General features: G+C 35.7%; 1 protein-coding gene across 1 annotated transcript in view; it reads left to right on the top strand.

The window, feature by feature from the left end:
- Positions 1-19,386, top strand: part of LOC149808360 (uncharacterized) — a 181,087-nt gene that overhangs the window by 43,032 nt on the left and 118,669 nt on the right. The window contains exons 9-12 of the mRNA XM_089976137.1: positions 34-266; positions 1,000-1,883; positions 4,171-4,277; positions 8,230-8,329. Coding sequence (XP_089832263.1) covers positions 34-266; positions 1,000-1,883; positions 4,171-4,277; positions 8,230-8,329 — 1,324 coding nt within the window. The remainder of the gene's footprint in view (positions 1-33; positions 267-999; positions 1,884-4,170; positions 4,278-8,229; positions 8,330-19,386) is intronic.

Here is a 19,386-nt window from a genome sequence, read left to right on the forward strand (position 1 = left end):
AAAGCATACAAAATCAAATATCTTCCATTGTAGGCAGACAATCTTACAGTGATGCACCATGTAATGTTCAGGAGTCAGATAGCAGCCAGCAGGATTCAGTCTCCCGACGACGAAGGTCAAGAATACATACCTTTTCAGGACAGAGTAGGTCTAGCAGCCATCTCAGGAATAGTGGAATATTATCCTCAATGCTGTCTTCCCCTATCACGCTCCTTAACTTGGCCTTAAGGAGGGGCAACCATCAGCAGGCAACGCAGGTTATTAAGGTGGGTAGTTAGATCTCTCTAGTATTAATTCTGGCAGGTGACAAGGTCTTGAATTGATTTTGTATTTATTTTAGCTACTGATAGAAACTGAACATTCTTTTAATATAATTTCATCAGTGATTACTCAATGACTGACATTGTTTTGATGAATACATCTGCATCATCTACTAATTCATGCAATGCATTATCTTATGTAGAATTGTTTTAGACTATCAGTGTACTTAATGCATTTCATAATGAATCTTTTGGATTTTAAAATTGCTCTGAAACAACGATTCATACAGTTCATTAAGAATAACCAAGTTGCAGTTATTTTTTATATCATATCTATTTGCTTATAAGTCAAATCTAACAACAAACAACATATACCCTGATCTGCCATCACATAATGCACCTGCAGATCAGGGTCTGTCTTGTTTGTTGTTCTAGTTACTTCTAACAATCTGCATATACCCAGATCTTCTAGCATATTTTGTGATGACAGATCTGGGTCTGACTGGTCAGTCTTTGGACTCAGTTTACAAGCAAGTACAGATGATGCTTCAGGTGTCCTTTTTTCTCTCATTTAAATGCAGTTTTTAGTATGTGAAGTTTATGAATTATAGATGAATTAGGTATTGTACTTCTTAACATATATTTTGATGTTTGTTCTGTATGGTTTCCCCATTCTCCCCAACAACCTCAGTAATCTTTAATTACTAATTTGCAAACTGTATATATTGTACATTTTCAGTTATTCAAGCTTGAGAACCAGGCAGAGACTATAGAAGTATATTTCTCCCAGGCATACAGTAAAGCATTAAAAAATGTGCAGTCACTTACTGATGCTGAACCATCATCACTTCCATCCTTGACACCAGGTAGACTCAGTATGAAGTCGTTGGCCAGTGTGGCAGCTGCTAGCATAGCAACAGTTTCCATAACAACTATTGTGGATGAGCTGCTGAGTTTTCCCATGCTTCCACAAATGCCAAAGATAGAGACTGATAAAAGTATACCAGTCCAGATTAGTCAGAACTTGGAACCAGGCAACATTCCCATGATGATTCTAATTGACCTTGCCTGTACTGCTGGAAAAACTTGGAAAGTATGCAGCCACCTGATGGACAATATCAAAAGCAGATATTCCAGAAACACTGCTGTTGTAAATAGTTCATCTTCATCATCTGGTGACACTGTTACTGTTGACCAGGGTCGAAGGTCAAGGTCAGAGATTAGGGGTTTTGAACATGTGCTTTCTGACTTTGAGCAGCTTGTACATCTTGGTGCTGATGAACCTTTTCCTGGTTCAGAACAGACATCTTTGGTTCAGCAGTATAGAAAAAGTCTTCAGTACTTCCTAACTCAGGCCTCTTTGCCTCTCAAAGCAGAAAACTACAAAAACTATGTGTTGTTCCGTAGAAGTATGTCAAAACGTATTGATAATGTTGATATCAGTTTAGAGGAAAGATCAAAAGAAGGATCACGTGATGACATTGCTAGTCACCATGATAATAGCCCAACTAGGTCAAGGTCATCATCTGTGATGCAGAGCCCTCTACACTTGGCCATGAAGCAGCTGATTCAATTTGTAGAAAAAGATGTTCCAGCAGGTGGAATATTGTCCATATTCAACAGGTAACCTTGTAGAACTAGAAATTTTTTTTTTTTTTATAGTAATTTTGTTGTCATTGTTGTTATATAGTTTAATGCCATTTTTCAACACAAGGTAGACTATACATGGTGGCCAGTATAAATGGTGCAGGAAGAACCTGGGAAAACCCCAGAAAGAACCACCACCCCATGAGAAGCTACTGGCAAGCTTTCTCACATACTCACATTGGCCGAGCCCAAGACTCGAACCCACGCAGACAGATTTTAGTAATGTACATGTGTACTTGTGCATAAATTTGAGTAAAGTTTAACCTGCATTATGCATTAGGTACACATGCCATAGTTATTTTATTTTGTACAGTAATCAAAATAACTAAATCATTGGTGCTAATAATTAATTATTTGATATAAAAATCTTAACTTTGCTAAACAATAAGCTTCACTAGAATGATATATGCGGCATTTGTTTTACTACCCCAGGGAAATAATTTAAGGAATGAATCACTTAATAAATGAATGATTGATGATAAATGAATGTAGGAGTTAGTGAAACTGATGAAGAGATGAATGGATAGTACATGTTGATGATCATCATTTTTATATTGTGTCTTAATTCACTGGAGGCAGCTCCATGTAATTTGCTTAAAGTTTTGCTGCAGGGTTGATAATGAAATAAACCAGAAGATAACATGTATTTAGGTTAATTCAATCTTTTTGTTCCTAAGTATGTACATGCTCATACATTGCACAGGTATCAGAGGTTATAAATACAAATATGAAAAGAAACATCAAAAAGCTAAAAACAAGGGCTGGCAATGGCAGGATGGACCGACATTCAGTGATTTTTCGTACAAATGTAAACATGGCATCATGTTGAATGTTTCCTATAAAAATATCTGACCAGTGATAAAACAAGTGAAGTTTGAGAAAATAAAAAAAATGTACTGGTTTTGTAAGTAATTCTTTTTCTTAACCACAAGGAACTATAGCTTGCTCTGTTTATTCATTATAACCTTTTTTTTTATAAAATAGCATAAATAAATTTATGTCTGGGACTTTAAAAAAATACCATTCTTAATGTTTCATTTTGCTTTTGAAGTTTATATGGAACTTTGATTCAGTAAGATGCTTAGACCCCATTTGCCAATTAAAGATATTGCCATACAACATTGTTCTTTTTATGCCCTAAGTAAACTGAGCTTTGTTTTCCTGATAATGGTCTCATAAATGATAAATGTTCTTATCATATACATATTGGTTCATCTGGAATTTGTCACACAGATATTCAATCCATATTTCCATATGACACACACAAAATAGAATGATTTTAGGGTTTTGCTGACACAGTGCATTGATATGCTGTGATACATAAAATCGGACTTTAATAAATTTCAGTCACTAACAAAATATTTGCACATTTTAGAAATGGATGTGTATGTAAAAAATACAAAACTATTTTGTTTTGTTCTGAGTCTTGTGGAAAACGCATTTGATGTGGCGTATAAATAGTTCTTAGCTTGATGGTTTCAGTGTTTTCTTGTTTCTTCTTGGCCTGACAGTTTCGTGTATACTTCTTGGCCTGACAGTTTGGTGTATACTTTTTGGCATGACAGTTTTGGTGTATCCCTATGCTCTATCAAACTTGCTATTTCCAAACAATATATGTGGTTTTTATGCATTTACGTTAGTCCTGTATGCAGTGAAATTTATAAAACAAGTAAAAATTTCCATGTTTTACAATCCTTGGCAAGTGAAACTTTGAAATAGTTATACGAGTTTCAAAATTTTAATAAGAAATGAGCACATTGGAAGCATCTATTTATTACACAACAAAATACAATTTTTTTGTTCAATGAACTAAAAATGCTCTGTGTTGATATTTGAATTGCATTCAGTTGCTGCTGATTTACTGTATTTCTCACTTGGAAGTCAGATACAACAGCAATCAACATAGATCCTGATCTGCCATTGCATAATGAATTGGCAAATCTGGGTTTATATTGTTTGTTTTACCGATTAGTCCAAACAAACTGCATAGACCTAGATCTGCCAGTGTATTATTTAAGGTCATCTCAGGTTTATGCAGTTTGCAGTTGGATTCAACTTGTGAGTATATATGGTAAATGCTATGATGTTGTGACATAATATTACAAATGGGTAATCTTGAAAATATTTTTTTTTTTATGAAGCATCATAACAATGATATAATGTGATCACATAAACATCCAGCAAATACGTGAAATTTTTTACTTTGGACTTTGAATCTAATTTTTTTACTTACCTTTTATAAATTGTATTTTGTTTTTGTCAGATCCAGCAGTGGCATTCATCTCAGAAACAAGAACTACTTGCTTAGTCTTTATGACCACTGTAAAGAGCTGGCTTTTTTGGTGGCTGAGTCTGAAGCAAAGTCTAAAGGTACACATACCAGCATGAAAAATACTCCACCAGTGTATTATTCATATATTCTTGTCTTTTTATCCTTTTTTGATATATATTTTGCCCTGTGTATATTTTTTAAATATGTCCTTATCCTTTCATTTTGTTATGTAGAAATTATTTAAAAAAATAAATAAACTTAATTGTTATAATTGTTATACTGTTATTTGACATTGATTTTTATTAAATATCCATCTGTAATTGGCAGATGATATTGGGATTTGATACTGGCAGTCACTTTTCCAGTAGTTGCAGTATCAGCAGTTTGTTGCAGATTTGGTTGAAACTTTTCAGCAATGCTTTGATTGTAAGCTTGGCCTGCAGGTTCTAGTCTTCTTGTTTGACAAAGTCATGTGCTGTTTTGAATTGATTTGCTTTTGTAGTTGAAGGTGCAAGATAAGGAAAGCTCAGTCAAAGAGAACAACTTAATTTGATAAATATGTGTGAGAAATAACAATAAACACTCATCTGCTTCAGAAACTTGTGCTATCTGCATCTTTCATACCTGTTATGAAGCTAGTTACAGATTTAAGAGGTTTGAATTGGTTGACTAGATATTATGTAGGCAGGTGTGGAAGGAGTGAATTGTCAGCTGGTTTTACTACTAGTATAGTTAAAGATAGTTTATTTAAAGATTGCTTTTTTTAATTTTAAATAGACTGTAGTGAAATTTATCCATCAGTTGTGACATTATGGGTCAAAAATATTATAAACTACAAGACTGATGAGTACTTTCATTAGACTGCAGTTTATTGTGATTTTGTCTCAGTTGCTTTTATATATCACAGAATCAATACAAACTCATTTATATCAGGACATTGTATAAACAGTGTGTATATCTTCTATACCACACATTGTACATGTATAACAAAATTAATGCATCTAGAACTATTTAAAAACACTCATTTTATGGATTATTTTAGGTACAAACTGTCAGGTTTGCAATGGGCTTTGTTTGATATTGACCGTTAAGGGAGGAACTGGTGGTGTTGTAAGCTGATATAATGTTGAATTATAAGGCTTAGCCATTGACTAATACTTGTATAGGGGTGGTGTACTTGTCTTGAAATTAAGAGGCAGACAGGGAATTATGCAAGAGGCTATTAGCCTCTTTACTTGCTGCCTTCATGTGGGAGGATCATGTTAGGTGGACATGATCATAACTTTTCCTGTGGGATGGCATTGGCACCTTAATTTAAGAGCCAACCAATGTAGATAATCTTACATAACATTGCATAATCATGCATAATAGTGTATTCTGGTGTGCTGATCCCATCTTCGTATAAATCTATGTAAGGCTGATCCCAGCATTAATATGTATTCTGGTCTGTCTGTAGACTGCTAGGCTGATCCCAGGTTAAGCAGACTATGTGCAAGGCTGATCCCAGCATTCAAGTGTATTCTGGGCTGATTCCAGCTTAAGTAGACTATGTGCTAGGCTGATTCTAGCATATTAGTGTATTCTTCTAGGCTGATCCCATCTCAGCAAAATCTATGCAAGGCCAAACCCTACATCAGAGTGTATTCTGGGTTGATCCCAGATTAGTGGGATAGAGCTGGGCTGATTCTAGCATAAAAAAATTTTTCTGATTTTTTTTCCATTAAAACTGTAAAAGAAATGTATTAAAAACAGGGATGACCTTTACATTCTTAGTATAGCATATGAGCAACCAATTGGGGGAAAATGCCTGTGTTAATTCTGGGCTGATCATAGCTTAAGTAGACTGTGTGCTAGGCTGATCCCAGCATACAAGTGTACTCTGGGCTTATCCCATCTTAACTAAATCTATGCTAGGCTGATCCCCCATAAGAGTGTATTCTGGGTTGATCCCAGATTCGTGGAATAGAGCTAGGCTAATCCCAGCATTCAAGTGTATTCTGTGCTGATTTCAGCTTAAGCAGACTACGTGCTAGGCTGATCCCAACATACTAGTGTACTCTGGGCTTATCCCATCTTGACTAAATCTATGCTAGGCTGATCCCTGCATAAGTGTATTCTGGGTTGATCCCAGATTAGCGGAATGGAGCTAGGCTGATCCAAACAAGAAGTATTATTTTTTTTTTATTTATTTAAAATTGTAAAAGAAATGTATTTAACTCTCATGACCTTTACATTATCAGTATAGCATTTGCACTTGGGTAGATCCCAGATTAGTTGAATAGAGTTAGGTTAGGCTGATCCCAGCATTAAAATGTATTCTGGGCTGATCCCAACTTCAGTAGACTGTACTAGGCTGATTCCAGATAAGTAAAATCTGTGCAAGGCTGATCCCATCATGCAAGTGTATTCTGGCCTGATCCCATCAAACTATATCTATGCTAGGTTGATCCCCACTGAGTATATTTTGGGTTGATCCCTGATTATTGGAGAAGAGCTAGGCTGATCCCAGCATTTATATTATTAGTGTAGCATATGAATAACTGATTGGAGGAAAATGCCACACCCTAGCCCATGTCAGTCCCATGAGAAAATACTGAAACCAAAGGCATGAACAATCTAAGGGCACGACCCACCATGTAGGCATCAATGGGTGGTGACTGGGGTGGTGGCAGTCCAGCACAAATCCATAAGATGCAGAGACCCTAAATCCATTGCCTGTACCTTTGAAAAGCCAGAGAAGTGACTGATTTTCCCTTTTAAATAGGAACTGAACAGCTCATTAATTAGCGTAATTGTTTCGCTTCAAACACAATATCGCACGTGGAAGTTAATCATCTGTATAATCAATTATAAATTAAAGAATCATTACTGTCATTTAATCAGTTCATAAAGGAAACCAACACTGATGTTGGTAAAGTACCTTTCATTAATTTCGTTACACTAACTCACTGGATTAAAATCATAGTGAGCCACTCGTTATGATCTAGATTTAATAAAATAAAATAAAATAAACTCATTGCAACAAAACCGCTTACAACACTGCTAGTTGACCATACTGGCTTTCTTTTGTTTGACATGTTTTGATTTGCTGATAATTTGGTCGCTTAGCCCAATATGCAGTCAAGCGGTAACAGAATGTAAATGTATACACGAAGAGGGGTAGAATCAAGTATTCAGTATGCCCAGAGGGCATGATTGGCCAAATAAAGGTAGATATAGTGAGTAAAGCACGAAAATAAGGACTAGCCCGACTTTTTTAAAAAGCACTTGTCCCGGACTAGCGACTTGGAAAATTTTACTTGTCCAACTTCAAAAATGACTAGTCCAGAACGTTGGGCTATGGGATTTGCTCAGCCCTGCATAGTCTTGTACATTCAGATTCTAGCCCATGAGTAGCCCCTAAAGAGAGAGCCAAATATTTTAAATATTTGAATTAAATACTGATGTTATTTTAATCATGATGTTGATGTAGAATATTGGTAATAATGAATAGTGGCTTGTTTGAGAGAAAGGAAGAAAGTGAGTAAGAGAGAGAATGAATGCATACACTTGTGTATCTTATATTTTCTTGCATTGCATTTATTAAATCTTTCCTCTTACAGTATGGTATTTTTTATTTAAGCACTGATTTTCAATAAAGATCTCTGTCCTAAATTACGAATGTTTAGCTTAAGTGAAAAATTGGTGTTCAGAGAGTATCACAGCTAAAGTCGAAGAATGGTATATTATCTTTCATTGGAACTGCTAAATAAGATATGAGGACATTTCTATTCCTCCAGAAACTTTGCAACCTCAACATTAAATTTGGAGCCAGTGCATTACTTCCATTTCCTCAGCATGATATAGTCAGTAATGTTGAAAAAGCTATTAAAACCAACCACACCCCCCCCAAAAAACTCTTATCAAACACATTTAGTAGTGGTTAAAAAATAATTAAGTATTTGTGATTATTTGAACTTCATCGACATCTGGGTAACACTATATGCTTAAAGTATGTGGAACATGTACATGTTTTGGAATGATACAGTTAAATTTGAATTCCATTTTCAGAAACCATGGTGATTCCCACCAACTATTTCAAAATGCTGGAGGAGGGACCAATGCGTATCCTTGGCAGATTGATGTTTTACAAGAAAATGCAGCCGGCTAAGTAAAAGCATTGAATGAAATATTCAGAGTGCAAACATGTCATTCACACCTATATGATCTTCATGATGTTTTTAAACAATGACCCAAGAAGCGTAATTTTATTCATTTTAAGATGGTACCATTTTTCCATTGTGCAGACAAGTACAACATTCAAACTTATTCATTGTATTCACCAGGAGATAATAACTGTAAAAGTAAGACAGACATTTTCCCAAAGGTAAATATTTAGTGTTGCCATCAAAATGGGTATATTTAATTAGATTATTAAAATATAAGGCCAGTTCCTGTGAAATAAACTTGGAACCCAGGAAAGATACTTTCATTGTGGAGTAGTCACCAATAGATGCAGCTTAGAATTTGTTATCATTTTCATATGAACTCTAAGAGTAATCAGAGTTTCCTAGCAAATACTTTTTAAAAAAAGTTCTATTCCTGGGTACTGTGTACATTTAAATGGAACATTCCTGTTGAAAATTTATTGTGAATGACATGTATCCATTCAAAGTGTAGTTATTATTTTAATGGGAAGAAGATAGTGTAAATAATTTGTATTGATACTTTATATTTGTGTGGTCAGTAGTACACCACTCCGTCGATAACTCGTGCCCTGATAATTTGCGAACCTGCTTATAGTGCGGTATCAGGCGTGGATCCCATTTTTTAAACCCCAAAATACAACAAAAATGTATCCCTTTTTGTTGAATTTGAAAAAAATCGCGATCAAAATTGGTAATGGAAGCTTTGATGTATCACTCGTTTTATCGTTGAAAATGGTAGATAGGACCTGGAAATTTTAATCAACACTATGAAATATCAAATTTAAAAGTAACTCATACAATTTTTTACATTTTCTTTCCAAACGACATTCCTAGTACACCGCAATTAATGATATGTAAGGAAATTTCTATCAGTGAAAATCTCACTTACGCTGAGCAGTACATTACTTTAATAAATAAATACACATTAAATAATTTTTTTATCAATTGAAATTTGTGTTCTAGTTCCATCTTTTACTTCCTTTCAAGTGTAATCATCATAAGTGCAATGTGTCCTCTTGTAATTAAACGTAAAATGCGTCAATCTACGGTAACAGCTATGTCCGCAAGCGTTTCTCTGAGAACCTAATTAAGTGCCGACCATGTTTTGATAACTGACTTGCGGAAGTATTTGTTGTATTGCTGCACTGAATTAAAAGCTGGCCTCCATTATATTATCACGTTAATTATGTCTTTTGAAAAAAAAGAAAAGGAGGTGGAATAAAAGAAATGTTAAAAGGCACAAAAATCAAACTAACTTAAAATCTAGCAGCCTCGCTCATATGTCAGGTGAACTCACTTCATTTGATCATTCGAACACTAATAAATGTTATTGTGTATGTAACAGAAACTACCTTAAATTAACCAACTCTTTCATAACTGTGATCAAAGATAACAAGGCAGCAAAGTGAAAAGAATAATTCGTAAAATAAAGAGCTTGATTTCACAGATACGGACCATTGTGGGCAAGTTAGTTTCAGAGAATTCTTGAACTGGCATTTAGAGATATCCTCAGGGATGATAAGAACTTTCATTATTACTTCCAATGAAATCATGACATTAACATTTTACTAATTGAACGATAAAATTTGAGTTTCGACGTAGATGTGTCACGAAATAAATGTTGCATGTTTTTGAATAAAAAGGAATCTTGTTTGGTGGTGTATCAACAGTTAGTCTAGTTCCCAAATTGTGAACTACCGATTGGGCAAGATACTATTAAATACCCCTACAGGAACCAGACTCATCAAGAAAACTAAAAGCAATGATGTAATACACAGATATTTCGTGTACACGCGATGGTTGTTCAAACCAGTTGGAATGATCTTTCATATGTTGGATATTTTGAGGGAAAAAAATGTTTTTTAAACAGAACAATGAACAACTTCATTAGAAAAAGCGCATTATTAAAAATTATTATCGAATTGATTGTAAAATGAGGATTCAGTCATTAAACAGCCCAGTTCCCTAACGCCGCCACCTCCCCCCCCCCCCCCCGGTTTTCTCGATGTCAAAGCAATTTTTAAAAAAAATTGGAGGTCCCTCGGTAACTCGTGCCTCGCTTATAGTGCACTCTATGTTTGGACCCCATTGTGCACAAGTTATCGAGGGAGAGGTGTATATAGCTAGTTTTGTAGTCATCAATTTTGAGGTAAACATTTAAAATAAACAGTTGCAAACAGAGCAACCTCTGCCTTTAGAGTCAAATCAGAAACTACCTAGGAATTATCAGATGGTTTACTTCTTCTTTAATACATTACCTGATCATAATACCTTAGGAAAACTACTACTACATAGCAAACCCAGCCCTCACAGGCTAAAACATTTTAGCTAAAAAGCTAAAAGTTATCTACCCACCAAGAGTGATCTCCCTTGATACAGAGATGGATGCCAACTTCCATGAATAAATCAGTTACTGCTTCCACTAGTGCAGAGAAGATTGCTTATAGCAAACCACATACAAGTTCTGGAAGTTTTCTACCTTAAAACAAGTTGTAGGAGTTTCATCTTTGAAGGGAAGGATAATCCATCTATAAATTTCCAACATTTCTTTCTTTCTTTGATGACAAAGTTCAGTCTTTTTAGTATCATTACTTAGCCATCCTCACATTTTGGCATCCTGGTATGTACCTGCATGGGATGCTAGTGCATCTCCTCACATTGCTGGAGCTATATTTAAGTATATGCAGGCCTGGAGTGTGATATAGAAAACTCATGTAATATTGCTGTATAATTTCTGCTAAGACTGGACACATACAAGTAAGTCTTCTATATTGATCTAGTCTTCAGTGCGTTTTTATGGGCATGTGTTGTGTGTACTATAGAAAACTCAGTTATATTGCTATATATTTTCTGCCACATTTGGATGTGTACAGGAAAATTTTGTGTAAATAATTAAGTCATATTGTCCACTTTGTAATTACTGTAAGTAATGCTTCGGTGATTTTACTTGTAGTCAGTTGGCTTCTCCTAAATGTAACATTTATTAGAACTGATATTTTAGTGTTCCACTTCATAAGTATTACCGTATTTTCCGGCGTATAAGTCGATGCAGAGTATAAGTCGAATTGACCAATTTTGTAAATTTTCCATCCTTCATCCATATATAAGTCGATTCGGAGTATAAGACGAGACCAGGTCAGTAACTTGGCTTTGTATTTTATACTACCGGTAGTAACTTCCGGTTGCATGAATATTGATGGTATCGTTGTATGATATTCCATATTACCGGCAATCGTGAAATTGCATTACCGATGCTAACATGCTTGTGATTTTACTTCTGAACTGCTATATTTTGTTATCAATTGACACAGCTGAATAAACAGTCCATGCTTGTCTTATTATAATTGAAAGCACATCCATGTTGTAGTTCATTTTATTACCTGTAGTTACGAATGTAACTTATACAAACTTGTCATTTTCTATCCTAAGTTCGAAAGTCACGGACTCCGTTAAATCGATTCGTATATATATATATATATATATATATATATATATATATATATATATATATATATATATATATATATATACACATATACTATTTTTTAAGTGTTTGTTCTGTTTGGACTTGGATATAATTAACATTTTATTACTAATCTATTCAATGCTATACCCCACTATTATCTTTATTGGCGAGTTCGAATACAAAGTAATGGGTATGATCTCTTGTCCTTATAACAAATTTTGTATGGACAATGACTTCAATAAAATGTTGACAGATTTTCATTTCCCTAAAAAAAGCCTCATTTCCCTACTGGCAGCCTCGCTGGTTTGACCTATTCTGTCGATTCTTGCCCTCAGTCTGGTTTCATTTATAGCCAAAGCGCTAAGCATGTTTAATTACCATGTAAATAACACTGCATAGCCATGTGGTTGTTGTGACAATGTACATTGTAATTAAAACAAGAATGAATTGTTGATTTAGAGGTGTTTATTGATAATGGAATATAGTAGGCTCATAATACATGAGGATTATCACAATCGTCAGGTAACTCAAAATACCGTCTTTTTTCTCTTTGCAAAAGCTACAAATAAAAACCGCCCTGAATAAAAGAATGATCTTGTACACGGACAAATTTTTTCATCTCTCACTCTCTCTCTCTCGTGCGCACACACACAAGCACGAGCGCTCTCACAATATATCTGATTTTAGTTTAGTTTGAACCATATTTGTTCTAATTATGATATCCATTGCAACAAGAGCCACGTGGCTGTGCATGCTATGAAAAGATTGATCAAAATATACCGAACTCATTAAAATGTGCCCGTACTATAGCAATGAAAACAATGCCCATGGCTAAATTCATTATTTACATCTAGAGAAGGGAGTGGGCATCATTTCCTGTTGTACTTAATCCCATTGATATTAAAAACGGGTAGCGTAATTGATGCGGATTAATGATAAAGAACAATGGGGTACCGGCAATATGGTAACTAGTATCGGTAGCTAAAGCCAATATCAAGGTCTAAACAATTGCGGCAACTGGCTTTGATTGTTGTTGGAAACCAAAGACCAATTTATCAACAACCGGTATAATCAAAGAGAGACACCGAATCGTCAGCTGGTTAAGAATGAATATAGGTGAAGTGTTGACATTATAATTTGCTTTAAACTGAATTGCGAAACTAAAAATCATGGATCACTGATGATCTATGAGTACCGGTAGTCCATCTATATATCTAATTTTAGTGTAGTTTAAACCTAATTTATTTGAGAAACTTTGACAAATACAATTAGAAACATATGATTTGGTGGATTTAGTAGAATGCATGATCTACATTATTTTATAAATAATCATAGAACGCTCGAGTTAATATGGATTACATCCCTTTGTAGGATCAATTGGATCAATTAAAAAGCTATGCCGGTAATTGCTCACGTGTGTCCAACATTATACTGGAAAAATCAAATATTAATGGACCAGTTATTTCATATCTTTTTTTTTAGGAACAAACAATATGCTTTGAATTAGTACAGTACACTATAGAGTATAGACCGTAAGTGTGCTATGCGGCCCAGTGAAGTTTTTACCAGTACGGTAAATTGTTTTCTTTTATTTTATGTTTGAGAAATAAGAAAAAACATGCAGAATGCAAAATAAATAATGACAAAACTTACAAATATAAATGCAGTCATATTAGTTTATGACAATTTATTGACATAGTAATTTAACATGAATTTGTACTTCTATGTGACCTGTTTTCGATTATGCCGATTATAGAGCAATGTCAATAGCATACCGGATACTGTAATCCTTATATAAGTCAATACAATTTCAATGACACAATCCATATATAAGTCGATTAGGAGTATAAGATGAAGACCGAACTTTCAAGTCAAAAAGTATCGACTTATACGCCGGAAAATACGGTAATAGCAATGCTCCAATAGTTTTCCTGTATTGGCTGCCACATGTGCCCTTTACATGTAAATTGTCATAGTGTGTAGTCTATATATTCACCCTGAGTTCATAAAGTACAGTGTGTGCCACACTACACCATCATGTATTGTCTGATCCTATTAGATTTAGACCATGGGCAAGACCAAGTGTAAGCTTTGCAGATACTGGAAACATGGCACCACTCTACATGTGTAGCTTGCTCTTGTATCTTGCTCTTGTTGCCAATCTACAAAAGCATGTCATGCTTGCCCTACATGGACTGAAAGTAACTGGGCTATGGTACTGGGGGTACTGAAAGGGAGGTGCAGAAGTGCACCTTGAGGGATGAAGACATCATCTGTATACGAGGGATGAAGACATCATCTGTATATGCTGACATCATTTTTTCGTCGCCAGGGGTTGGCATGTATGTTGACATCATGGTGGTGAATGACTTGCCTCTCAGTGAGTAACCCACATCACACAGTCGATCAACATGAAGCATTTCAACCTATCAATGACACAGACAGCTTTGACTCCTTCCTCATCACAACATCATGATAAACCTTTCTTGGCAGAACCAGAAAGCTGTTTACCACATGGGCTCAACTCAGAGTCACCTGCCATTGAGTGAGATCAAGGTCAAAACAAACTGCCTCGGTTATCTGTCAGGCACTTTAGGTATACAGACATGGGCTCAACTCAGAGTCACCTGCCATTGAGTGAGATCAAGGTCAAAACAAACTGCCTCAGTTATCTGTCAGGCACTTTAGGTATACAGACATGGGCTCAACTCAGAGTCACCTGCCACTGAGTGAGATCAAGGTCAAAACAAACTGCCTCGGTTATCTGTCAGGCACTTTAGGTATACAGACCAGCTACATGAATCCAACAGCCTGTATCCCTTCCTAACTTAAGCAACTGGTCAATGTAATGCCAGCTATGATGACCCTGTTCTGCCATGACAGGATTCTGCCTGATTGCAATAGGTCAGCAAGCAGAATACCAATCTATGTCCACCAATGTCATACATACACTCTTGTGGATAAGTCTAACCCACATAGTGCACTAACTGTAAACAATTCACACCTTAATGCTTCAGTAACCAAGGGATGTGTCTTCACTTTGTTCTCAGTGCTTTGCGACTCAAAGAGAGCCTTTACTTTGTGACTGTTTGGAGGTCACTGTATCTCTCCACCACCCTTGATCATATATTATAAACTAAGTTAGAGGCCTTTATCGACTATATTGGAGTGAGATCAAGATTAAAGCAAGCCTTCTACTGTCATAACACATATAACAGCACAATGTCATGCAAGATAAAATGGTACTGTTCTGTCAAACCAGACTCTGCCATATGTATCATATTGCAACAGGTCAGTACCACAGTCAAGCTTACCATTTAAGCCAAATGACAAAAGATCTTTGTTCATTTTGTCTACACCATATCTTAAGGCACTCTCATGCATCAGCTACAGGACAATCTATGTGCCTCGTGCCCAGTTTAGTGCCCCAGTACACACATGCTGTGGATCAACTGCATTCTCATACCTTTGCCACTCAAAAGGAAAACTCACTTAGTGACCATATCCCAATCAATACATTCTTTAGACAATCTCCTCCACTTTCTAAACAGACTGCACGGAGACATTTTCATTACCCCGTTGACCTAGAGATGACAAAATAAGAACACAAGCTCCATCATTTTGGCAAGATCTCAAGAAAAGAGAAGACTCTGCTTTCCAAGAATTAATAAAGGAAGTCTTTTGCTTGTTGTCACCAGAGTTTTGGTCTTCTCCTCCTCCATCAACAACTTGGTCCACAGTTCCAGCATTTGTTGACATGCTAATCAACAAAGAGCAGCATTTCACTTTTTCATCACTGTCGGACTCTGCCAACTAAATATGACAGCATGAGGTCAATAACAAAGCCAATCCTGCCTATTATGTTCAATTATGGGCCTGTCTACATTGGTCAGCATCCTGTGTGCTGTCCTGCCATCAGTGTAAATGTACTTTTTAGGCAAGGTCAACCCATAGTGCCATAATACACTCAGCTTGCTCCATGGAAAGTTGTGCCACACTATCTAGCTAATATGTGCACTTTTTGGGGAGGAAACAGTTATGCAGATACAAGTTAAAATGTGGTTCTCGAGAATTAATGTGGATAAAAAGGACAGAAAAGGGAATCATTCCACTCCAATTTCTCCCCATGGGTCAGACAAAGACTGACCAAACCCAGCCAAGCTTACAAATATGCCTGAGGGGACTGCTTACGATGATCTGATATCACATATTCTGTCCCCGCATCTGTACACATGCCCTCACAGGGAAAAGACATCCATTTGATGGAGTCATACTGTAGAGTACCACAGCATTCTATATAGGTGTGAAATGATTCATACGTATATTGATTCATCAATACTTTTTGCTGCAACAATGCACATATCAGTACAAGAGTTGGAGAATCGATACAAAATGATACTGTATGTAAGTTATTTTAGTTTTCAGTAGTCATTAATAATTATTATTAGTTTGCTTTTTATTTTTTAAATATGGAATTCATCTGAAACAGCATTTGCAGTCCTAGGCACTAATTTTTATTAGTAAAAATGAAAAATACTATTGAGAATACTCACTTGCCATCTGCAGATTAACATACATGACATGGTTCGTAATCTGTGTTCCCCAGTCTATGTTAACCCCGCAGTATGTTCATTATATATGATACATTCCAAACATGTTCCACATGTATAATGAAGTACTTAACTCATTATTTAATGACCACTTATACGTGAAGTTTCTGTGATAAATTATATCTTGACTACTTTGGTCGATTTGAAAGCAACACTACCAGTGTGTCACAGGATGAAATATATTGCACTGAAATCTCATTGGCAGTTATTGCTTGTTTTGGTCTGAGGCAAATAATATCTACCAGTCAAGAATTAGTGTAGCTTACTCCCAGTGTGATGAACAGGAAGAGCTGGCAAAGAAACAGAAACTTCGTGCAAAAGTCATTAATTGATATATAAGGTACTTAAACAGAGATGCTCTCAGGGAATTGTGTGAATCGTGCCAAGTTTATATGACTTTGCACACTTGGAGAACACCGATGCATGAGAACTCCTGCAAATAACTGAAAGTCCTGAATATGAAAATGTGATCAGCAAAATATAACATTTTTATTTAACCATTCTTGTCGCAACATCTGTTTTTTTGGGTTGGCAACTGTTTACACATCTGGGCTCTTCAAGAATGACAAGATGGCTGTTAAAATAAATTTGATTGACACTGTGATCTGGAATATGCATTATAGGTTAGTTTGAACCTTCCATAAAGGAAGTTTACAAATGCACATTTAAAATACAGGCTACCTAGAAAATCCCTGATGTCTCATTCCTGGCATGATTCATTTCATTTTTGTTCGGCAAATACTGGCTGGTTATAGTGATGATGACAATTTTTAAAGTTATGATGTATATCTTATTATTTGAGTTTGGAAATTCAGAGCTGAGCAAATTCACTAGTCCCACCTTTCTCTTCACTAGTCCCACCTTACTCTTCACTAGTCCCACCTTTCTTTTCACTGATCCCAAAATGGTAATCACTTGCCAAGATTTGATGAGACATATGTACTTAATCCATAGAAGAAAAAAATAAAGGAATTAATATGCGACATAATTATTTCTTAAAAGAATTTAATTTTTCAAAAACATTGGTTGTTATACATTTGGCTTCTTCAGGTTCATGTATATATGTTTTAGCTGATGGATTTGAAAATATGTCCATGTATATGTCTGCCAGCTGCACCAGCACTAAGCCAGCAGTTGATAGCTGTGTCTGGGTTAAAGTCCTCAAGCTCTGGTCCATTTGCAGAAATGTTCATTAGCATTTGTAAACTCTTTTGGTTTAAGGAATTCCTTAAAGAAGTCTTCTCCGAATCGCCATTATTACCTTCCTTTGGGGGGGGGGGGGGGGCACCAGACAGATGTTCCCCCCCACATCCAAAAAAAAGAAAAAGGTGCTTTATATCGATGTGTACCCACTCAGATATGCTGTGTTGTTGTTGATTTACAGAATTTTGTATCAAAACTTTATTTTGAAATTTTTGATGGGGTATTTTATTTCCCTTCCTTGCGAAAATAATTTAGCAAACTCATTTAATCCACAGAGTAAGTATCAGCTTGCTTGACAACTACTTATAAAGTGATCATAACATCAATTTTCTCTTTTAAATACGAACTGAAACAGCTCATTAATTAGCGTAATTGTTTCACTTCAAACACAATATCGCATGTGGAAGTTAATCATCTGTATAATCAGTTATAAATTAAAGAATCATTACAGTCATTTAATCAGTTCATAAAGGAAACCAACACTGATGTCGGTTCCATGATTTAATTACACTGACTCACTGGATTAAAATCATAGTGAGCCGCTTGTTATGATCTAGATTGCTTATTGCAACAAAACTGCTTACAACACTGCTAATTGATCACACTGGCTTTCTTTTGTTTGACGTGTTTTGATTTGATGATAATTTGGTCGCTTAGCCCAATATGCAGTCAAGCGGTAACGGGATGTAAATGTATACACGAAGAGGGGTAGAATCAAGTATTCAGTATGCTCGGAGGGCATGATTGGCCAAATAAAGGTGTATATAGTGATTAAAGCACAGAAATAAGGACTAGCCCAACTTTTTTAAAAAGCACTTGTCCGGGACTAGCGACCTGGAAAATTTTACTTGCCCAACTTCAAAAATGACTAGTCCGGGACGTCGGGCTATGGGATTTGCTCAGCCCAGAAATTGTTAATGGTGATTTGGAGCACATTAATGGTGTTAAATACAAATCAGATGTACATGTTGGATGGGTAAAAATACGGTCAGTCTCCCTTTCAGCTGTATTTCAAAATTAAAAGTACAAAGGGCAGAATACAGAGCCTATTTAAAATACAGACAATTTAAAAGAAGAATGCAATTTTCATTTTTTTATCAATCAGTTTAGACCTGCAGATCATATGCTACAAAACCATGTATCCATATCAGGTTTAGGATAAATTGAATAAAGAAGAAAATGAAATTAAGATATTTATTTGAATAGCTCATGTTGCACAAGCAGACCATATCATTGATAGACTAAAAATTCTAACACAGCATCATGGAACTGATAAGTCATGGTAGTATGGCACTGATAGACTAAAAACCCTAACACAGCATTATGGAACTGATAAGTCATGGTAGTATGGCATTGATAGACTAAAAACCCTAACACAGCATTATGGAACTGATAAGTCATGGTAGTATGGCATTGATAGACTAAAAACCCTAACACAGCATTATGGAACTGATAAGTCATAGTAGTATGGCATTGATAGACTAAAAAACCCTAACACAGCATCATGGAACTGATAAGTCATGGTAGTATGGCACTGATAGACTATAAACTCTAACACAGCCTCATGGAACTGATAAGTCATGGTAGTATGGCATTGATAGACTAAAAACCCTAACACAGCATTATGGAACTGATAAGTCATGGTAGTATGGCATTGATAGACTAAAGACCCTAACACAGCATCATGGAACTGATAAGTCATGGTAGTATGGCATTGATAGACTAAAAACCCTAACACAGC

Source organism: Sinohyriopsis cumingii, chromosome 1, assembly GCF_028554795.1.
Source record: "Sinohyriopsis cumingii isolate HCF-2022 chromosome 1, ASM2855479v2, whole genome shotgun sequence".
NCBI lineage: Eukaryota > Metazoa > Mollusca > Bivalvia > Unionida > Unionidae > Sinohyriopsis > Sinohyriopsis cumingii.